General features: G+C 37.7%; 2 protein-coding genes and 1 long non-coding RNA gene across 4 annotated transcripts in view; 1 reads left to right on the top strand and 2 right to left on the bottom strand.

The window, feature by feature from the left end:
• CEP85L (centrosomal protein 85 like) overlaps window positions 1-23,583 on the top strand; it is a 113,484-nt gene that overhangs the window by 38,704 nt on the left and 51,197 nt on the right. For both annotated transcript variants that reach the window (XM_061990586.1, XM_061990584.1), the window contains exon 3: window positions 5,555-6,321. In XM_061990586.1, coding sequence (XP_061846570.1) covers window positions 5,555-6,321 — 767 coding nt within the window. The remainder of the gene's footprint in view (window positions 1-5,554; window positions 6,322-23,583) is intronic.
• On the bottom strand, window positions 9,072-23,054 carry LOC133624959 (uncharacterized). The gene is made up of 3 exons (XR_009818215.1): window positions 22,965-23,054; window positions 18,794-18,828; window positions 9,072-11,987 (listed from the first exon to the last, which is right to left on the bottom strand). It is a non-coding gene; the product is annotated as an uncharacterized LOC133624959 (long non-coding RNA).
• PLN (phospholamban) lies at window positions 15,699-16,044 on the bottom strand. Its single transcript, XM_010199844.2, has one exon. The coding sequence runs from the start codon at window positions 15,971-15,973 to the stop codon at window positions 15,815-15,817; it is 159 nt and encodes a 52-aa protein (XP_010198146.1). The 5' UTR covers window positions 15,974-16,044; the 3' UTR covers window positions 15,699-15,814.

Raw genomic sequence — 23,583 nt, 5'->3', positions numbered from 1 at the left:
AGTAAGTTTTTTGTTGCCCACTGGAATCGATTGGCGCTTGTCGTGGGGGTTCATGCAGTTACAAGTTACCGAACAGTTCAGAGAATCGTTCAGAAAAGCTGATGTAACTAATGTAAGAACTTTTGTACACTTAGCTGTGGCCAGATTCAAGACCGTTAATTTGTATAATAGAGGCTTGACTTCCTGTGTTTAACTTCTGCTCGATTATCAAGAATAATTCAGTTTATTTTCCTGGACTGGGGATATGTCAGTGTTTTAGGGGAATGGGAGGGGAGGACAGGAAGAGAATGTCAGCTGTTTTTAATACTGGTGTTTTCCTCCAAGGTCTAGGCTTTCTAATTATACCCTGGATAAAATATCAAATTTCAAAGTCCTTCACACATGGAAAGTTCTGTTTTCAGTGGCATTAGATACACATACATCCCATAAAAATACACATATGCATTTTGGTTTTGATTAGTATTGGGTAACTGTATTAAGTGATTCCTGTATGATAACATCTTTGCAGGAACGGTGAAGAAGTAGTCACATACAGAAGTATATCTTGTAGATGAGGGTTCTTAGAGCATTAATGTCATTTTGCAGTTAAAGAAGTTAAGGGTTACAGTGAAACTTCACTGTCTCTTGTGTGCTATGACTGACTGTTGGGCAACAGATAGGGATTTCAACTAGCTGAACAGTGCTGGTGTGTACCTGAGAAACAGCTTCAGAGATTTTATTGTAGTTATGGTAAAAGTAGGTGGCACTAGTGATTTTAAAAGCATAGCACAGGGAAATGTAAATGATGAGACATTCATTAACTGTATATTGGAGGGTTTCTTTCTTTTCATCTTCTTTGAGAAGAAAGTATCTGTGTTCTCTCTCTGATCAAGCTTTTAAGTCCAAAATTGATTCTATTATATTTTTTGTCAGATGTGCAGTAATGAAATAATTCAGAAGTGTGATGCAAGATAGTAAGAAAACTATGTGAAATGTTAATTTTTAAATTCCATCTGCTGCTATTATGTGGAAGAAATAGCATGTTCAGAGTATCTTTTTTTTTTTTTCCCTAATTCTCTTATTTATGTGGTTTTGGAACAATTGGATCAGGTATTAAAATGTCATGCCTATTAAAAAGGTGCTTTAGGGATGACTCCCTCTGAAAGTTATAAGGGTAGCTGAACAGCAAAATTTGATGTAAAATCTTGATGTTGTTTGAAGTAAAACCAAGAGCAACTAGTTGCATCTTTTTTTTTTCTCCTGTCTCTGATTTTTCATTAATTTCATTAATTAGAATGTTTATTGTTTTCAAATGAATACTACCTTAGTGAAGTGAAAACTGAATAATGCTGAGAAGACAGCACTTCTAATTCTGAATTAGACATTTGCTTGGAAGAGAAAAATCTACTGCTTGGATAAAGTGGTCTTTGGCAGGATTGATCCAGATGGAGCTTATTCCCATGACTACAGATTACAGAGGTCATTTAATTTCCATGGTGCTTTCCGAATTCTCACCCTCTACTCTGCCCTGGTGAGGCCTCATCTGGAGTACTGTGTCCAATCCTGGGCTCCTCAGCTCGAGACAGAGAACTTCTGGAGAAAGTTAAATATAAGAAAAAACTATTTCACTGTGAGGGTGATGGAGCAGTGGCACAGGCTGCCCAGAGGGGTTGTGGAGTCTCCTTCCTCGGAGGTCCTCAAGACCCACCTGGACATGTTCCTATGTGACCTGATCTTTGTGACCCTGCTTCTGCAGGAGGGTTGGACTAGATGCTCTCTAAAGGTCCCTTCCAACCCCTATGATTTTCTGTGACGATTTTCTGTGACGATTCTGTGACTCTTCAATGAAATTTCTAAATTTCATGCTTTTCATGATGAGATGTTTCAGAATGCAGATGGGTTGTCTTTCCAACTGAGCCTGCAGTCAAGGCAGACTGAAGCAATATGCTCTGACAAGAAGTGTGAATTTTCTCATATGTTTCAGTGAGCATTAATGAGAAGACTAATTAGGACAACTTGAAGTTAAAATAGCCAAGTTTCACTTCGACATCTATCACCATTAGTTGGATGTACATGGCATCCCAGATTTAAATCTGCTTGAATATTTCAGAATCAGAAGTTAGGAAGACAAATTTAGATCTAACTTGTGGCTTAAATGTAAGAGTAGAAGAAGAAAAAATTACCACATGCGAATAACTGTATTGTGATAAAATCAGGTGAAAGAGATAATAGGCTTCTAATTATTATTGGTTTCAATTCTAGTTTCAAGACTGTGTGTAGATGAAATCAAATCATTTCAGACCAAAAATGCTGTATTAAATACTGCAGTGATTTTTTTTAGTATGGAATCATGTTTGACTTTTACAGACACAAGCATACAGATAAGGCTTTTTCTCTTGCCCTCCTCTTGCAGATGTTGCATTTCTATTCGGAATTCTCCGTAGCCTAAAACATATATTCCCACAGTCAATGCTTTTTGAATCCTAATGTACTCTTATTTTCTTAGAATACAAGCCTGCCTGTAGCTGCTTTCTTTGCAGTACTGACTTTGTGCTGTAGCAGATTTAGCTTCTAGATAAGGTACAGTACAAAAGTTAGTTTATTTTACTGTTTCAGAGGCAGCAGCCTCTGGCTAAGGAGTACACATTGAAGGAGTGTTTCTACTGTGTGTTTTCCCCCCTAGCAAGAATTTCTCCTTGCTCATCTACCGGAATACAGGACTCTAACCCTATGCTTTCCATCTCCTAGTATGTTTGAGTTTCCATCTTTGTCATATACCTCTTTCACTTTGTTGCTGCTTTGACATCCTCAGCCAGAGATTTGCATTTCCATTGCAGAGCAAGGCTGGAAGCTGGCAGCTCTTGCTAGGCAGAGTAGTAAGGTGTACCTAATTTGTAGTGGCTATCTGTGCAAGTGGCTACTGTGCTACAAGAGAAGATAGTAAGGCAGAAGTGACAGAAGCTGATACTGCACCTGGCACAGGCAGATTGGTTACATGTAGTGGGCATATCACAATTCTGGATACTTGTAGTGTTGCATGTCCCTGTCTCCACTGCTGCACTCGCTGTGGCATGGATGTGTTTGGTCAAAAGACTGATTCCTTCCACTTAAAATGAGTTGTGTGGCTTTCTGTCTTAGTCTTTAACGTGTCCCCCCTCTTGAGCTGTATCAAGACAAAGAAAATGGCCAAGGAAAAACGTTTTTCTCTGCAGTATAGAATTTTTAAGGAAGAAGTACAGGAAGGAGGGAAGGTCTTTTTATCTTGCATATAAAAAGGATACATCGCACTACCAACATGATCCATCAAGTAACAAGCTGGTAGCATTTGCCTCTCCATTTCACTTTCTCTGTGAGGTGCTGTGTGTATTTTGGGGCCATCATCGGCACCCTATGAATATCTCTTAAACTCTAGGTTAATTTCAACTAGCTCTCATAGTTTTGTCAAGTCTCAAAGATAGTTATGTTCTGTAACTACTGTGAAAGTAGGAGGCTGAGTAGAAGAAAGAGACAATGCAGTGTGAGCTTATGCTTTGAAATGAGGAGGTATGTGGTGGGGCAGTGACTCCTTAGGAGGCAGAAAGGCTTTGGCAAGAATTTCCACCTTCTTAGGAGCCCTGCTTTAGAAACCAGAGGACAAGTATGTAATAAGTAGGTATCAATCAAGGAACTGTTTGTTGTTTTTTGAGTTATCATGCATTTTTCTTATGAGTAGTATGACTGTAGGGCTATATTTTGTGTTGTGCTCAAAATGCATGGAGTCAGGAATTCCAGTCCCAAATAGGGAGGAGTACTCAAGTTAGGGATAAGGAAGTCTTTGTTTGGATACATAGAAAAAGTGCTGCCATTTTTAAAAGATGCCGCACCATTGGATGCTGTCTTTTTTGTCACTGGTATAATACATTGAGTCAAATATCTTTTCAAAGTGTGCCCAATTAATAGTGTGTTCTGGCTTTCACCAAATTGTGTAGCCATCAAACTGGACATGCCAGTTGTACTGCTAGAGCAATTTGTTTGTTGTTTTTTTTACTGTCCCACGACAAACCAGCTGACAAATTGGGGAAAAAAAAATGTCTAGGTTAGCATGAGAGAAATAAGAGTGTATCTGTTTTGCTCTTGGCAAAAAAGACTGCAAAAGAGTCTTTTTATTAGAGCAATTTCATTCTATCTGAACTTAATGAGCAATATGAGCTTGGTAAGGAGCAGCCATGTGACTTCGTGGGAGCTGATCTTCTAATGAGAGGATCAAATGTTTTATTTCTAGATATCCACAGCCTGTGACGCTAAGCACATGTTGAGCCTGTGAGAGCTTTCAGACAATCTTCAGTAATCTCTCCTTCACCTCTCCTCTTTGCTTTTCTTTCCTTCCTGAAGATGACCTCACTGATTTTGCTGTTCTATTCCAAGCTGAAATATCAAGATTTCATTCTATGTGGTATTGTACCTGGGTCTGTGAATAACACAACCTAAATAGATCATGATTTTTTTCAGAACCTTGTGTTTTGGCAAATCATTTGGGGAAGTGTTGTGGTTTAGCGCTCCATCCTGCTCTAAGCACCATACAGATGCTCATTCACTCTTCCCCACCCTTGGTGGGATGGGAGAGAGAACAGGAAGTGTAAAATTAAGATAACTAGTGGTTTGAGATAAAGACAGTTTAGTAATGGAAAAAAAAAATATAATAAGCTGAAAAGGAAAAGAAATAAAACTTAAGGACAAGTAAAGCAAAAGAAAAAAATTGTTCATGACTAAGAGACTGATGTCTAGACAGTCTCCAAGCAGTGGCCCTCCTGGCCAACCTCCTCCTCTAGTTGTATTGCTGAACATGATGCCATATAGTATGGAGTATCCCTTTGGTCAGTTGAGGTCAGCTGTCCTGATTGTGTCCCCTCCCAGTTTCTTGTGCACTCTCAGCCCATTCACTGGTGGATTAGGGTAAGAAGCAGAAAAGGACTTTGTGAAAACATCCCTGTTTCTAACAGAAATCCAAAACATAACACAATACCAGCTACTGTGGAGAAAATTACCTCTATTCCAGCCAAAACCAGCACAGGAGACATAGAAACTGGTGAGATCCAAGAAGGAGGAGTAGTTCTGTCCAAGAGGCCATCATTAAACTGGTTTCTCCAGCACTACCATTTTACAAAGTGCATTTAGTGAATTATTTTGCCTTTCACAAATGAGGAGTAACGGAAGAGCAATCAATCCTGGTGCTCCTGAATTTTGATGCCTGTACCATTTATGACATAGAAGCTACTTAATATTGTGTGGAGTGGGAGAGAAATAACAGTTTGCCACCTTAAAGCTGGGGAATGAGTGCTGCCCTCAGAACTGTGTCTATCAGGAGCTGCTGTTGCCACTGTAGTACAGTTCTCTTTTAGTAATGATGGCACCAGTGCAAAAGAAAATTTGGGTATCTCTCACTTTCAGTAAGATTACATTTTTTCTAATCTTGAATGGTTTAGAAGACTCTGTCAAGAAACCAGTTTCCTTCTGTTATGTATTTGACCTTGAATTTGATGATTTGCACTCTGAGCTCTATATTACACTTATTTACATGATAAATCTCTTTTCCCAGATCATTCAGTTTCAAGTGGAACATCCTCATTTAAGCCCAGCCGATCACTGGTTTCTATTCCCACTGCCCATGTGATGCCGTCTAATGCCAGCTCTTCACTTTCCAAACACAGAGAAGCTTTCAAGTCTGATGGCTCGAAGTGGAGTACAAGCTTTGTACGGTCAGGAGGAGGCAGAAATCAGGGTGCCCTGGACAATTCTCTTGACATGAAAGATGCAAGACCTGTAAGAAAATGGTCCTCTTTGTCTAAACTCAGCTCATCAAATACCTTCAGCCAAGATGGTAGTAGTCATTCGGTGGACTCCAGGGCTAGTACAGACAAAGTTGTGTCGCCACAATTAAGGACAAATGGGCCAAGTTGTTTGCACGATAGCATGGAGCTACTAAAAATTGAGGACAAAGAAATGGTGAAAAAACGATCCTCTCTACTAGACTGCAAATACAAATTTGAAACGTGCAGCAAAGACGATTTTGTTTCAGATTCCCCGAGTAGGAGACATGCCTTAGACTTGACCTACAGTGCCTTACCTGAAAGCAAACCTACAGCAACCAGTTGTGAAACTTTTGGGCAGAGATATGCAACTCTGGGACAACAGGCTGTGGGTGGAGCTCCCATACAGCCAGCAGTGAGGACTCAAATGTGGCTTAAAGAACAGCTACGTGCAAATCCCCTGGACTGCAGAACTGCTGAGGAGCCCTACGGTGGAGCTGCGTGGCATGTGCAGCAACTTGAAGATTTTAGAACAGGAGATGAACAAGCTGTGCAGGTAAGGCTAAAGTTCGGTGTTTGCTGCCATCAAGCGTTACGCTCGAAGAATAACATCATCAAGGGAACAGGTCCTCTTAAACAGATCATGTTTTAAAACTTTGATTAGGGATTCTGGTGTTTGTTTCTCAATATTACCTGAGTGCCAGCAGGGGTTTTTTTCCTGGCATCTGCTTACAGTTGTACATAGATACAACAAATCACTGTAAAGACTGGTGTGTCTTTTTCTGAAGCTGAATGCAATAAGAGGTTTGTAAAGTAACATTTGCAGTAGCTATTGGGAGAGTCTATGATCACAATGTTGTGTGAGAAATGTGAATGTATTTTGATCACAGTGTGTTTACAAAGAGGTTGCATTTATGTATTCAGCAAAGTAGGAATGATTTCTGCATACTGCAGGGATTAATATTCAGTGTCACTATGCCTAGTCCTTAAAAACTAAGTTCAACTTGATATTACGACTTGTTTTTAACTAATTACAATCAGTTAATAGTAGTAAGTTAATCTGATTTATTTAAACAAAATATGTGATTCTTAATGTATTGTCCTTGAAGTATTTTCCTAGAGAAAACATCAGATGTGAGTTTGAGACAGATAACCCTTTCTAATGTGACAACTCACAATCTTTGTTTCCAGATCTTCTCCTAATGGGAAAAGATGCCTTGTGGAGGACAATATTTAGTATCTAAATGTTCAGATTTAGCTATGTAGGTAAACTTGGCTTGCTCAAAAAAATCCCAAAAGGATTGTAATCTGTAATTTTTCCTGAAAGGCATCATAAGGTTATACTACAACATTCAGCAGAGGTATCTTGAGGCTGGAGAAAACTGATAATTTGTACAGACAGATTTTTGAGGTGTTTATGTATGAAGACAAAATTTCATGTTTGAATTTAATGAAGGCTTGTGTGTATTGTGGATATTCAAAACTCTCAATTCATGTACAAGTTGATGCTGAGCTGTATTTTGAGGACAGAGCCAACAGGAGGAGCACAAGGACTATTTATCTCTTTGACTGCATTAATAAGATGGTGCTGTATGTTTTCAGGTTTTTGAGGCTGTAATGTTAAAAGATGAGATTTTGCCTGATATTTTGAGGGCGATTTTTTTCCCTTTGGTTGTTTTCATATCTCTGTCAGTACTGACATATATTACAGGATCCATCTAGTCTCTGGCTTAGGAAGCAGTGATCCTATTGGCTGGCTGAAAAATGGGGAAAGTCTTTGAAACCGCAGCCTTTCCTCTGCTTGCCGTGACTTCTCACTTGATTGTGGTGGAAGGCACAGGGAGCCTGACAGTGATTAAGGGCAGAAGGGATGTGGAAGAGGTTCTTGGTGGCCTTAGCAAGTGCTTTTGTTGGTGTGGTTTGGAGTTGTGTTGATGAGCCTTGAAATCCGATCTGTTGCTATGTTTCCTCAAGTGAGGCGATGTGATTGTGAAACAGGACCCAGAGAAACAGAAAGCTGAAGTGTGTACTGTGTCAGCTCTGACAGGCATCCTCTGTTGGCCCTCCCTGACTGCCCTGTCTTTCTGCCCAGAGGCTACTGCTCTGGAATATGCCCAATGAGAGGAAGAAAGGGGGATGGTTCTTAGTGTCTCGACATCTGTTTTCTGATTTTGTGTTTTGGGGTGTTTTTATAAGAAACTTCAGCATAATTGTGCTGGTGCATTTTGTTGTGTTTTTTTTTTTTTCCTCCAAAGGTGACTGTGTGTGCACCTGGAACCTGATAATGCTGTTATTTCTGAGAAAACAAGAAGACTATAATCTCAGGATATATACCTAGGAAAGTGAGGACAAGAAGCATGAGATTTTCCTAGAGGAAGCTGATGACTTAGAAAAAGGGGAAAACCCAACACCTCTATAGAACTTTTTATTTTTGTGTTCCTCTTAGTGGATATTATTTTTCTGTTTTTCTTTCAATAATTGTGTTTTGCTGATGGAAATGCAGTCTTTTTTACAGCTCTCACCACTCCCCTCCCAGTATCATCATTGATTTTAAAACTAACATGGCCATGAACAGCAAACAAAATTAAATATTCGTTTAACTTAGAGTAGTTTTTTTATATCTTTAAAGTAGACTAATAAAAGAAGAGACTATATAGGGAAGCTATCTAAGTAGAATTTGAAAGTTCAAGGACAGCTATTGGACTTTATTTTATATTAGTTGTATTAATATCTACAGGGGAATTTTAATGCTCTCATAGTCTAGCACAGATAGTTCACCATGTAAAACTCTGAATTATCTGATTTTTATAAAGATAAACTCTTAAGCTTTGAATTTAAGTTTACTTTAAATGACAGTGTATTATAGCTCTTAAAAGCTATTCCAAGGTTACTTACTCTCAAGATTCTCTGCTTCCCTAATAGCCCGAATTTTAACGCAGCATCTACCTGTCGATTTTTTTTGTTACACTTTGTTCCTCAAATTAAAAACCTGTCATTTAACTTTTTCATTACAATTGTAAACGGATATTTTTCTTAAACCAGAAAATATTTGCTGTGCATTGTAAGGGAAGGTCAATGTTGTAGAAGTCCTACAGCTGTGCTGAGATCCTCTTTTAGGACACAGGTAGGATTGCAACTGCAGGAAAGGTGATATGGATCAACAGAACAACTTTTCAGTGAACGTATGTTGTTCAGCTGTGTGTGTGATGGAAGTATGTATGATTTTCCAGAACATAAAAACAAGGAACAGATTTTGACAGTACTTCAATGAAAATAATCACTATGCAGCATTTATGTTTCCTCATGCACTTTATTTCCAATATACAGCTCATCTTCAGGAGATACTACTATTGCAACATTTAATTCTGAGGGGTTAAAAGGAAGTATGTGATTTAGGCCTGTGTTGAGGGGGGAAAAAATGCTTATGATACATGACAGCATTTTCCACTTAATGAAGGGTGAGGGAAGCCAAACAACTCTGGGTAAAAAAATTGTATGTTTTCATCAAAAGGCATTTCTTAAAGCCTGGTCCTATTATTTGTCTGTATTTAAGTACATACAGTGTGGTAGTCCAGAAATTAGATTTAAAATGAAGACATGCCTTTAAAATTGAAGGAGATAATACAATAAGAAGGAAGATTTCAGAAGGTTTCATGTTTATTTATTATCTCTGTGGAGTGTTTTAGGCATTGCAGGATAAATCTGTCTTTTTTTCCCAGTATCTGTATGTATCTGGAGTATCTGTATGATTTCTTCACGGTGTGCTAATTTGTGTCACAATATAGCAAAAATAAGAGATCAAAGTTGCTTAAGTGCATCTTTTTCCTTTGATGTATCTGGTTTACTGTCTTTCCTTTAATGAGGAAGACACTATCCTGTTTATACCATGTATGTACAAGTTACTGGAAATTAAATTTTAAGTATTAAGAAATCTGGAGATACTATAACAATCTTCATTTCTAAACAGAACATCTAAACATTGGTAAACGGAAGTTGTAAAACTGCAATAAAGATTAAAAGTTACAACACCTTTTAAATAATATTCTTGCCACAGAAAATTTTGTTCCTAAAGGTCAGCTCGGAGCTAGTTTTTCTTATGATCCTGGCAGATCAGAAAACTAAAAACAACTAGTACCAACACTTCAACAAGGTATGACAGAAAAAACAGTACTTTTCAGCAAGATAAAAGTTTTTAACGTGGAAAAACATGGATTAATACCTTTAGTTAGCAACACAAACTCCACTGCGAGACCCAGTTAAGCTTTTGTCTTCTATTCCTTTTGCTGTGAAGCTGATAGTCCATCAACAGGGATTCCATTCCTTACGATCTAGAGTAAGTACTTTGAATTTCTGCTTTGAATGCACACAGAGAGGAATGGATATTATTGTATCAACATTAAGCCATAGATGGGTTGTTTGCAGAAGCTTTTATAAATGTTACATGTGTTTTGGAGCAGGTAAGTTTTTTCATTCTAACTATCTGTGCTGCAGTGTCTAATGCTGCCTAAACTTTGGAGCAGGTAGCATAGAGTAGCATGTAGATGCCTGTGAACAGTAGGACTTGCATAAACTTTGTTTCACAAACAAGAAGTCTTTGTAGTCCCAATTTAGATTAATCTCTTCCAAATAACTGAATCACTCTACAACATTGGTAATCATCTGGAAATCCTGAGTGTGAACTTGATTAGATCAGCTCTGTAATATAGTTGGCACTTGAAGGGCTGGATTAACAGTCTTATGTGCTGAATCGGGGATGTGCTGTTGGTAATAGAAAGCTGGGGTTTCCTCCACCGTAGGAGTAACATCTGCCTTTTTCGCATGTCTGCAAAAGACTATTAGTATGTATACATGTGGCACGTACTGTTACTGTACAGGGCATGTGTGTTGGTGGACTTTGTTTTCATGTTGTATCTGGGAAAGAGGTATTACAAATAAGCTATTTGACCTCAATGTTTTGTATAAAATCTGTTTCTGGACACCTTTCCCAGCATATCTCAGGTATGTAGAGCTACCTTTTGGGCAAATAATTCCAGCAAAAGAGAGCTCTTCTTGGTCACTGCCCTTCCAAGAGACCTGTGGGGAGAGTACATTATTCTGCAAAGAGCCATGAAAGAAGCATAAGTTGCATGCTTGAAGTGAGGACAAGCTATGGACTGAACGATTGCACTAGCAAGTAATAAGTGCTGTGTCAGATACAGCTTGAGGACTCTCACACTGCACACTTGACCTGTGCATAAGTGGTAAATCTCCCTTACTGAAAACACAGCATACTTCTTGCATTTCTGCAGATCCGCCTACTGCACATGTATGTGTCAGTGTTGAGGACTTCCTATGCAGTTATAACTACTGGTCACTTATTTTTCAATTGTGAGGGGAGCTACCTCTTGATACTATTGGATAATACTAATGGCTTCTGAGAGCTTGCTGTGAACTGCAGATGGTCATCTTGCAGCAGCTAGGATAAGTTACTTTTCGTGGGCTTTCTTTGTTTCCATCCTCAGCATCTGAGCTTTTGCTTTCCACAGGTTATTTGATTTACCTTGTCAGCCCACTTAATGGTGTTTCATTCTGCTTTCCTCCTGTATCTGTCATTTCCCATGAAGTATGTCTTCTATGGAAATAATATTTTAAAAATTTTATTTGTAATCTTTTGCAGAAAGAATGTTCCTTGAAGGCTGTGTAGATGCTTTGTAGGTGTTTAAATACAAGTCATTTGTAGCAGTGATAACTACAGTAACAACTGATGCATACTTGGATTTCTTGGTTTACTCAGGAAGGCTCTAGATGGTTTCTTTACTTAGTGGCAGGTAGATAATTGTGCACAGCTTTTAGGAATGATTTGTGATAAAATAGCGTGAATCTTTCTCTGTCAGATATTTGAGTCTCTGCATTTTTTGCTTATTTATAGTTAGATAGTTTGAAGTGTCTACATTATCATTACAAAACCTTCAAAACAAGATTTGAGGAGGAAGTAGAGCCTCGCGGAACTTCACATCAGCTTCACAAGGATAAATGCGAGCACTAGAACCAAGACAATAAGCAGAAAATTCAGTAGCAGGTTGAGACCTCTGTTGTTAGAAAAATCCATTATGTGCGTTGATCTGCCCTCTTGTGCTTGCAGCAGACTCTTGATTGTAGCTTTTGAGTTGCTTTTTCAGTAGTAAGCAATGTAGGCTCACGTCAGTTTCATCATATCCTCAGATGTTTACCTGGTTTTTGTTTCTGCCAGGAAAAAATGTTTGTTTACAATATGTAGATTTTTTTTTTTCTCCTCCCCAACAAAGAAGGAATCTGGGTGCTCCTACAAGCCTTTTTTTCTCACCCAGATACCTTATAAATAAAGATCTCCGTAGGTGAAAAAGCCCCAAACAACCAAAAACTCAAACCCAAAGAAGTATTTGTCCTCTGGGTAAAATGTACCTGTTAATAGGACTATTTCCTACTCTTCTAGGGATTAGCATTGTGAGTACAGTAGGTAAGTTTTGGCCAGCAGCATGCTGTGAAGCATTCCTTGCTGCTCTGCAAATGCCTTCTTAAGAATCTAGGTTTGACTGGCAGAGGACTCATCCTTAGTGCTTTTAATAGTACATATAGCTGATTTTAGGGTGGTATTAATAACTCAGCAATTTTGGGGTTTATATATATGAAAGAAACAAATTATACCACTCAGCAAAAACAATGAAATTATGCCAAAACTTTTACAATAATAGCTTTTATTAATAGCTATGTTTCTGGGGAGCAGCACAAGAGGGCAGTGGTTTCTAATTTTATGTTTCTTACAAAAATGAACCTTCTGGCATTTCTATCTTACAACCCCAAACAAAATAGATTTATGAAGCAATCAGTGTGGCTAAAGTAACTGTCAGATATTATAATAAATGTAGGGCCTATTTTAAGTTACTTAAATTACCAGAGTTCTTTTTTAACATTGGTTTTTAAACGAATCCTTGTAAGTGTCTGCTACTTTTAATCCTTATAATGAACATGAGGTAGTCACCTGTCTTCTTACACAATCAAAACAGATATCTTTTCTTAAATTATTTGTTTTTAACATCTATGTCAAAGCTAAAAGGACTATATTTTTTGCTATATAAGAGATTTATCTGTGGATCTTAAAGAACTTGACAAGTATTTTCTAATTGTGTTCTTAGAATTGTTTATTAATAGTCATATAAGCACAGCTCTGTAATCTATGGTATATTTATATATATAGTACCTTGAGGGGTTGGATTAGATCTCTAAAGATCTCTTTCAAACCCTATTGTGCTATGACTCTATACTCTTAGATATGAATAAAACCACTCTCTAAATGAAAGTGTTCATTACTGTGCTCTGATTTTGACATAAGATACACGTAAAGTACATTTCAGCACCATTGTATATGTCTTGACATGACTGTTGTTCTGTGTGTAGCTCTAACGAAACTTGCATAGAAGTTTATGCCGGGGGGGGGGGGGCAAATGTTTTATACATGTTTTATGAAAACCGTTTAAACTTGTTTTACACTTACTTTTCCAGTAAGTGATCCAGTTTTGCTAGGAAGAACAGCTATTGGTAAGTTGGTACATAGAAGTTAATGAAGAAATGCAAGTATCTGCTGCCCTTACTGACTAGTCTTGATCAGAGCAAAATCTCAATTCTGAAATGGGTCATGTATTCACCCAAGGAAAAATAGGTAAAAATATTCATTTTTGCTAAGGAGCTGCCTGAGGAGGCACATCTTTAAAGCCAACATCTTTTAATTCCTAATTTGTCTCTTTGCTAGTGTAAAATTGCTGTGGAAGCTTGTCAGTTCTTCTGGAGGAAGAGTAATACCAACATATTTCATGCTTAGCTGTCTTTATTCATTATCAGTGTGTAGAATGAACTGAACAAAAGGATGCAGCCTTGATTGGAGTGGAACAGGGAATTGAAAACTTAATCCAAGCTACATGCTGTGTTTAGATTTACTATTATGAGCCACGCTGAAGGTGAACGTTAATGAATTTTATGAAAGTATAATCAAAGTTTCACTTATGTGCTCTAGTTAGTGAGTGAAAATTAAGTGTATGTAACTGATCTGGACATTGCAAAATAGGCAAGATTACTGGTGAAAACCAAAACAGAATAAATAGAAGTATAAAGAATTAGAAAGCTCTGTGATGACTAGCTCTCTTTTACATAAGTTTAATAAGCAGATGGTAGAATGGAGGCTTCATTCTAAACAGCATTGTATTTAAGTATCTTATTTTATGCATTAATACATTTTCAAGCAGTCATTTTCATAAATAAAAATACAATAGATGTTAGTTTTAAAGCCCATGGAAGTATACAAACAAGATTGTACTATGTACAAAAGATTTTATTTTTTAATTGCTGGGTTCAGTTCACATTTCGTGATGTAGATGATGGTAGCAGATTCTCTGATCAGAGTCCTAAGACACAAATGAACATGCAATTTATCTCCACTGTGGTAAAATAACAGTAGGGCTTCCAGTTTATTTATACTTTGTAATTATTCTTGTTTGTTTTATTGTTTTAAAATATTGTTCTCTCTGATAAATAAGAGAAAAGTATTGTATTGGTTCTGGGAGAGGGGTGTATGCTTATGTTTTTAGCAATGCTTTGCTTTGACTTCTATATGTTACTGTCTAACGAAAGCTGTAATCCCAATATGTCCTCAGAATGTGTGTGGTGATTTTATTCTTAACACCTTTTTTCTTCAGGAAGTTTTCAGCACTGCAAAGCTGTTGCCTATTTCCAGTTGAAATCTCATGAAACACCTTCAAAGTAAACTAAAACTGGAAACCCTATCCATCACAAATACAGATTTTAAAAGAGAAGGAAGTGGCTTTAGATTTTTCTATTTCTTGCCCTGTTTCCCCCCAAAGTGCACTGTGTTTGTGGCTTTTCTTAAGAAGGACTAATGGGGGAAGTGTGCTTGCTAAAATCTCTGCATTTGTGAGTGATCAGAATGCATGAAATGAAAATCTTGAAATACAGTGACAGTAATAGTCATATACAGAGTTGCAGGTCAGGCAGTGTGTTGCTGATCTCATCAGTGCTTGCCCTAATCCTCATACAGTAGCTGACTAATTTCCTGTAGTGATTAACCTTATTTGAGGCGTTTTAAACTGTGACAATTACTACATAAGTTACAGTGGGCCATAATAAAGTCTTCTGAAGCCAAATATTAAGAACTGTTTCTGAGTTCCACAAATTGTTACGCCAGTTAAATGACCATAGAAAATGAAATCTTTGATACCAATGTGGTAGTGTCAACATTTTCTGCAAAGTATATTGTCAAAACTTTGCAGATATCACTTAGTTCTGTAGGGATGTATCTAGTGAAATACTGTAAATGAAGTAGCTTTTGTTTTTTTTCTGGATCCAAGTTGTGTGTGTGTGTGTATATATCCACACACATGTGTGTATATATCTGGATATAAGATCACTTACATAGGGAGAAAAGCATATGAAATAGTTTTTCTTACTTCTGGATTAGAAGCTATTTTTGATTTATTCTCATATTCCCTTAAACATTAAAATCATTAGAATGCTTTCAGTTGATAATGCAGAGATGCATCACCTTGAAGTAAGTAGTGCAGGCATTTTCCTAGGATGTATTGAGGGCTGTGTGCCTGTAGTTCTTTGGGCAGATGTAGGCCAAATTTGAAACCTATCCAAAATCTTAAGGACTTTCAGAGAAGCCTAAAAACAACCAGGCTCCCTGAAAGTGAGTTGTTTTTGTGCTCTAGCTAAAACATTGAGGCACTTGCCAACTCCATGAAAAGCCAGTATTTTACCCCATTTAGAAAAGGCATATCTTGACTGAGACAAATCAGGTCATGCACAGCTTTGTATCAACAGGCACTAAACTCTGTTCTGCACAGAACCATATTTTTAATATATGTGGCAGGTAGTAAGATAGTGTGATGGTTGGCATACAGCTCTAGTCCAAGTGCTAGCCCCTCTCATAAGAAGATCCTTGCATTGGGAGTTGCGGGTGGAGGTCTCTCTTCCCTCTGGGGTGACTTTCCTAGAGGACTGTGTGGAGAGGTGCTGGAACTTCAGAGGAGCATCACAATGATACAGATCAGCAAGAGGCAAATTAAAATGAGGCAGAAATTCACAAAGAGCTCTTGGAGCCTTTGGCGTGCTTGTGGATTGACCTCAATAGTTGAGGCTCTCCTCAGAGCAGAGCGGGTTATGTATTGGACCTTCTCCATGGCAACAAGAAAGCAGAGGGCACAAATCAGAGGTTTTAGGAGTGCAGGAAAGAAGAGAAGTTGTCAGGAACAGTGCAAAGTGCCTATTATCTTCTTTTTGTTTAGACAGCCTTTGTGGAGCTGGGAAAGCAGGAAAGTGAAGAGTTAGAAACACAGAAGTGGTCTTGAGTGCAAACAGAGATTGTTTTAAAGTTCTAAAAAGCCTGAAGTAAATAGATTCTTTACAGTCTTTTTACTTTAAAAGAAGATTTTTAAAAAATTCTTGTTTTCAAGTTTAGATTTGTGCTGTGTTTTCCTTCTTCTCCTGATGGCTACTGAGCACCTGCTTCTTAGCAGTGATAAGGAATGCTGAAATGGAAACTGTGGATATATGGATTTTAACCACAACACTGTTTTGGTGCTGATTTCTCTATGCTTTACAGTCTGAGAAAAGGCCATGGCTGATTTTCCTCCCACCTTCATCCTCACCACCCCTTCCCTCTGACCCCCACTTTATTTGTTTAAGCATATGTTAAAGTCTGATTATATGACTAGTTACAGACCTTTCAGCCAGGAGACCTGGATATTACTCCTGGCTGTTGCTGGTCGAAGCAGGTAATCTGACTTACCAGTTCCTTATTCTAGAAAGGAGGAAAAAACATCTTGAAGCATTTCAGTATGGAATTTTTTTTTTTTATATGTAATTAAAAGCTAGTGCATCATTGCTGCAGGGAATCTCAGCAGTATATTTCTTCAGAGACAAAACTATGTAAGGACTGATTTTTATATACACATATATATAAGACAATGTGTTATAGAACGTATGTGCAAAGGAAGGAGGCTGCTATAAAGGACAAAATAAAACAGGTATATAATCGTATCTGTTAAGTGAGTGTTTTTCCAAGTACATTTTCAATCAAAATATTTCAATTACATTTTCTGCCTTTTTAATGGCACATGAAAGCATAGGATGTTGATTGTCTTAAAACCTCCAATAGGTAGTTGCACTTTTTTCAAAATCTTCCCGTATGAACCTTCTGTGGCCAGAGGCTGACATTGATACAGCTTTGCTTAAATTATAATGATGTGGATTCTGTAGGTGCTGTTGCAATGTAGATACTAGGTTTTCAAGGTGATGATGATATGTGTGTGTCTCAAACTTTGCTCCTAAAGTTGCACTTGCCCCTAAAATATTTTATGACTTTATATTGTGATCATATTTTTCACAGAAGGCCTCTCCTTCTCGTTTGGGGTTGTTGGCAATAAATGAAATTTACTCACATATGCCGCATAAAACAATTGCTTAAATATCAACTGCCTAAATTACGTGATGATCCTGACTGAATCAGAGGTGCTTTTTTGTCCACATGTTTGTCTTTAGATGTGGCTAAAATGGAAAAACCTTAAAAGAAAAGGGTCTTTCAGACTCTTCCAGTTCCTCTGTGTTGGGCTGTAGAGTCTAATGGTACTGTCTGAGCTGAATATGTGTGCTTCCAGTGTCAGTGTTGGTATTCAAATAGATACTTTCAAAAGAAACCAGACTACACATGGATATTTTAATACCTTTAGAGAATTCCATGTGATGACATCTCCTCCTAAAACTGAGCTTTAGATTTTGTTACGATGTTTTAAGCTATAGTTGATCTGAACTTTATTGTGAGCAAAGCACACACAGGAACTTGCTTTCATAGTGATTATAATTTTTCTGCTATGTTTGACTTGAACTGCTTACATAGACAAAACCAGGTACAGCATAAAGTGCTTGCCAAGTATATTCTGCTTAACTCTTTGATGGTTGCTGTGTGACCCAAGCACATTAAAAGCAAGACCTGCACAGGATCTCTCAAGAGACTTGAGTGAAGGCAGATTGGTTCTTTCAGCCCGATACAGGCTGGGGTGCATTAGGCTGTTTATGCTCTTCTAGACAAGGCATGGTAGTCGAACCACTAATGGATTTAGGCTAATGCAGAAAAGCTTGTGTAATCAGCTTGTGTGACAGACACTGCACAGAGAATAGTATTTCCTGCCAATGACTTCATCACTAACTTTTGTTTTAATGCAGGATGTGTGCAACTTGTGATCTTCGTTCTGTGTGTGACCTGCTACAGCAACATATCTGTCTAATTCCTGGCTACTGTTTTTCTTAGGATCCTCAGAAGGATTGGAACAATAGGAGTTTTTACCTAGATATATGCCAGTAAACCTGTTTCTGTGTACTGCATTAGGTTTAATGGCACACATGCCAGCATGTTCACTGCTTTGTGGCTGCCTATGTTTCACTTGCCTGAGTCAAGGGGCAAGGTCCTAGGCCTTTTGAAGTGCTTCCATAAAAACAGGTGATTAGGCATTACAGATGCAAAGCCAACCCAGATGAGGAGAGATTGAGATCTTTCTTGGAGGGGAAAAAAATACAATTCCCTTTGGAGTAGTGAGGGATGTTGCTGAGGAGGGAGCAGACAATCAGTCACAAGGTTCAATTGACAGGCTGTGTTGGCGTTAGCTGTTTGAACATTCATGACAAGCCAGATAATACAAAAGGATTAAAAAACAAAGAGGATAGCATAAGTAAAAATATGTATCTTTTACAGACAGAAAATCCTGTAGAGAAGATATGAGGAAAGGTTAAAACAGAGTAACTTAATTTTGTTGTTTAAAAAGCTCATATGGTCTTTGAGATTTTTTTTTTTAAACACTTGTGTGGTGTTTTACCTACTAAGTTTAGTTTTACCTAATAAGCCTGTCTGTGAGAAGCTTTCTTCTAAGCAAAGGAAGTGAAATCTGTGTCTGTATTTCAACAAGTTTGTCTTTATGAGTGCATGGCTGCAACTAATAAACACATACCTTGCTTGTTAATCCTTCATGGTGCTGTCACCCACCTAAAGTGTGCATAAAGAGAAACAAATTCAGTAACACAGCTGCATAGGGGTGGCTATCAAGGTCAAAATGGACAGCCTGAAAAATCATTACACTGAAATGAGGGCTGGTCATTGCTACAAATAGTAACTGTTCTCTGCTGTTTTAGTTCCCTGACTGGTTTAGGTCAATATTAAGAAATATTATGCATGCACCACTTCTTGGAAGTGCAGCAAAAGGATGCAAAGTATGGTCGATCTTAAAAAAGAATCATACATTTAATATATTTTATTAAGTCAAAACCTGATACTCACATGTGATAAGACCAAGTATTGCACAAGAGAAATGCCTACCCACATTGCAGTGTGGATGTGTGTTGAATCCAGTGTTGTTAATGTGAAAGACTCATCTTGTGTACAGTGCAAATCTTCAGGAAGAGCTTGACACCATGCTACTGTATAGGGGATCCCTAACACCTGATGCCCTAGAATAAGTCACTGATGGCAATTATTGCTTCCTTCTTCAGTGACATATGACTGTTTCTCTCACTTGTATTAGATTATTTTTATCTTTATTCCTGAGTCTCCTTCATAATGACAACAGAGATATGTGACCAAGGTGAAAAATCGGGGGCCGTACTCACTCCTTGTTCCTGCAACTGCATTGACTCCATTGAAGTCACATGGGACAAATTTGGCTGCTTTAGAAATGCCACAGCAATTTTAGTCACAGGCTGTTTCCTGTCATATGTTTACTAAATACAGGAGTGATATCAGAGGAATAGAAGATGTTTGACATATTTGATTTATTGCTGTCGCACATGACCAAGTAAAGCCCTGAAAGGGTGTTGTTAAAACTAATATTGTGTAACAGTCTATTGCATAGATTTTTTTTAATAGTAAAATGCCCTCAAAACCCAATAATTCAGTTTCATCCTTTGAAAATAATTGTGTTAATAATCACAAACATAGTGATGCAGAAAGTATCACCAAGTTACATAATTTTTGTTCTAGTGTATGTTTATAGCTGTTAGCAAAAGTGACCTGGCTTAAGAAATTCTTGTAGCTGTTTGTGTGTGCAGTGTGATACTCCTAGGCTAGACAGGAAGACTCATCCACTTGGGTATTCAGAGGAGATAAGTTTAAAGATTTACGTGAACTACCCTGCATGCAGGACTAAATGCTGTCAGTTGAATTGAACTTGGAGCCCTTTGTCACCATAGTCTGTGCACTGTGTGGTCCCCAGAGAAGACAACATTTATGCACAGCAGCTGCAGTTGATCTGTAGGCATGCATTTCATTTTTGCTGTTTGTCCTGTGTGTAATGTGTATAAATTATTCCAAGCTGCATTGGTCTGTCTCCACGCAGTTGAGAACTCCAAGTGTGAAAAATCTCCCTCTTGTGAGGAAGCCAAGAGGCGCTTCTCGGAGTGAAGAAGGAAGCAGTCTAAATTAGAGACGTCTAGAGGGTCTCGCTACTTACTGTCAATTTAGTTGAGTAAGTAGACATTTCCAATGATAAAACTGAAATTGTTTACAGATTTTCAAGTACAGAAGAGATTTATGTCATAATTTCTATGCTTTGTTCTTTTTTTCTTTTAAAAAAAAAAGTATAGATATGGCTTGCTAGGATTTAACCCAGCAGCTGGATTTTATAGATTCTATGCTAGGGATACAGAATTGTGTGACTTATTCTGATTTTAGGCTGAAAGTTTCACTAGGCAGTTGTGTCAGTGAAGACGGGTATTAAGGATATTAGCATTGTTTCAATTTAAGAAGTGTATTAAGGGTATTAGCCAATTCAACAGCTTGCCTGCAGAAAAAGGAAAGTTGATTTGTAATTTCTAAATTATTTTTTAAAAGTCTAAAAGGGGAAAGAAAGGGCTGAAGGTTGAAAACATGTTGCAAGTATGTTCTTTAATCTTTTTATCAGCTTGGGGGACAGGAACATGGTGTTGATTGAACCAAGAACACAGTAGGCAAATTCAGCTTCTGAAAAGTAACTTGATACCAAGAAAGTCCTCTTAAGCCATGTATCAATCTATAGAGAGGAAATGCAATCTTGCAGTTCTAAAGCGACTAGTAGTTTAGGAAACATTACTTTCCTGTGAGGCTTTTCTCAAATGGACGTACTTTCCTATTCCCAAATCACATAATCTTAAAGCGATTAAAAAGCTGCTCCTGTAGTTGTGTAGGTCTATACTGTACATGTTTGTTTGCTAATGATCTGAAAAAATCATTGAAGATCACCTTTGTTATCTGATTTTTAGTTTAATATTGTACAGTGAACACACTAGATTCTTAACTTCTCCAGAAGATGAGAAATAAATGCAACTTTAAAAAATAACAAGTGGTATATACGTAAATCTGAATGTCTCTAAATACAAGTAACATAATGGTGTTGACAAATGAGAAAGGCAGCAAATTTTTAATTTGCTGTAATTTGTGTGTTATTTTAGATCTGATTTGTATTATCACCTGCCATATGGCACATGCTTCTGTCATGACTGTTGGCAGTTGTTACTCAGGTTTTGTGTGTCTGTGACACGAGATGTTATCAGTGTGAAATTTTTAGGTTTAACTTAACTCTCGACCCACACTGTCAATCTACTTTAACCTAATTTTATGTACCAAAGCTTACAACAGGATAACATTCAGATGAACGGCTGTCTAACCTGGATGCATTCTGGTAAAGAGCTGCCTGCAGCACTTAAGGTGCTATGTGCTCGATCTGTGTGTGTATGCATAGACTCTATATGTTTAAAGGTGTGTGGATGCAGTATTTGTGTTAGAGTTTCTATGTAGTAAGGTAAACGCAAACTCCTCTTTTCACTTAAAGACATTTTATCTAACTTTAGCCTTAGGGGGAAAAAACCCAAAACTATCTGATTCAGAATCTTCTTGCTTATTGTAGACGTTGATTTGAAGGTGCTGGGAAGTCTGAAACGCTACTTCTGCCTAATGGAAACAGCTTCTAGAGAACTTCATAACAGATTGTTTGTCTTACAACTAACAGAATGTCAAGACACTTCCAGCATTTGTCTATTTAAAACTGGCACAAGGCTACTGAACACAAACCCAGTAATCTGCTTATAATTTTGCCTGATGCCGACCAGTCAGTAATAGGAAAAGGAATTGTGTCTGGTAACTGGGAAAACGTGCCTCACAAAGTTAAGGTCTATACTAAGTCCAGTTTTGCTAAAAGCAGAACGTTAAGTAGGTCCAAGTGGTAAGGTGTGAATTGATGGAAGGGGAGGAACATAACTGTGAAGAGGAGAAATTCTTTGGACTGCCTGTTCATGAATTCTATTCCTTCTAAAAATGTTTATCTAAATATTGAAATGTACTTTATGCTATGTTTAAGATGCGCGTTTTTGTTTGCTGTGACTTTTGAAGCTGGGGTTGTATTTTGTTATGCAAGCTTCCCTTAGTTGGAAAAAAATGGATTACTTTCTGCATTAAAAATTCAATTCATGTTACAAATCCTTAGCTATATTATTTATCTGTTATTAGAAGCATTCTAGGACAAGTTTGGTAGTTAGTGACTAAAAGGAGAAAATAAACCTTTTAAGAAATTCACAATAAAAATGTGTTATGAATACTTTAGCCTAACTGCAATTTCAGCAACATGATACAATTTCAGTGCTGGTACTGCTATAAACTGCTTAAATCTTTAAGGGTAGTTTTTCATTGTATAGTACAAAAAAGTCTGTTAGATAAGAAAAATGCTTTTGTGAGTTAAATGGTGAAAAAGCTTTACAGTTGCTGGACTGTGGACAGGCAGCTTTGGGGAGGCATAAATGTCTCAACAAAACTTTGAGTTCCTCTCTTTGTGGAATGTGTATTTAGAAATAGTGATAAATTTAAAAGGAGATATAAAGGTTAGAGGAAAATTATTCTAGTGTAATACTACCTGTGTAAATAATGAACCCAAGGACAACTAGTGTCACATAAGCATGTGGAAAAATCTGAGACGCCTGCATTATTACTAAAAGGTGTCCCCCACAGTATCTTATTTTTCAGAGTTCTAATGCCTCCACTTTTGTGGGTTTTTTTTTTTTATAAATGATTATAACCAGCTGTTAGAGTAAGGCAGTTGATGTAGAAGGCTACAGTGCCTTGCTGTAAGAATTAAAAAGCATAAAAGAGAGATGCCTTACCTCTAGTGTGATTGTCAGTGAAGCAGAGAGGTGCCTGCTCAGAGCTGTGGGAAGTGTCTGTAGATCTCTGGCAACTTGTCCGAGTCTGTGATCAAGTTGTGGGAACAATTGAAGTAGGTTGAAGGGGAAAAAAAATAACAAAAGTTCCAGAGGCAGGACTCCTAGTGTCATTCATCAGCTCACAAATTGTGATTGGTCCCATTTCTGCCTTCTGACACAGTTGCTCCTCTAAACTTGTTCACAGCAGTAATATGTTAAACATGGGCAAGAACTTCCTTTATGTGCAGGGAACCATGTGCCAGGGAGACCACCTGTGCAGCCACAGGCTGAAGGAATCTGGGAAGTAGCATGCTTCAGTGGGGTAGTGAAGGGAGCTGCTTATGCCTATGCTCTGTGTGTTCTTAAGAACTAAAATGTAAATTTTTTTCAGGGAGCTGTTTTGAATATGTTACTTCATCATAAAACCCCTAAATCTCAGGTGTGGGTGGTGCCATTTCATATGGGTTTTGGAAACTACATTTCCAGTATGTATGGTTGTGAGAATTCTGTTACACAGCTGGTATTCAGTTTACAGAGTATGATGTATGTTTTCCAATATAACCTTTCCTTCTCTCAGTGC

The sequence above is a fragment of the Colius striatus genome, chromosome 2 (assembly GCF_028858725.1).
Source record: "Colius striatus isolate bColStr4 chromosome 2, bColStr4.1.hap1, whole genome shotgun sequence".
Taxonomy (NCBI): Eukaryota; Metazoa; Chordata; class Aves; order Coliiformes; family Coliidae; genus Colius; species Colius striatus.
The sequence above is the reverse complement of the archived record's forward strand: the minus strand, read 5'-3'. Positions and strand labels throughout refer to the sequence as shown.

What these genes read in the sequence shown, in the direction of transcription:
- PLN (XM_010199844.2), bottom strand. Translation starts at nt 15,973, where the DNA reads ATGGAGAAGGTCCAATACATAACCCGCTCTGCTCTGAGGAGAGCCTCA.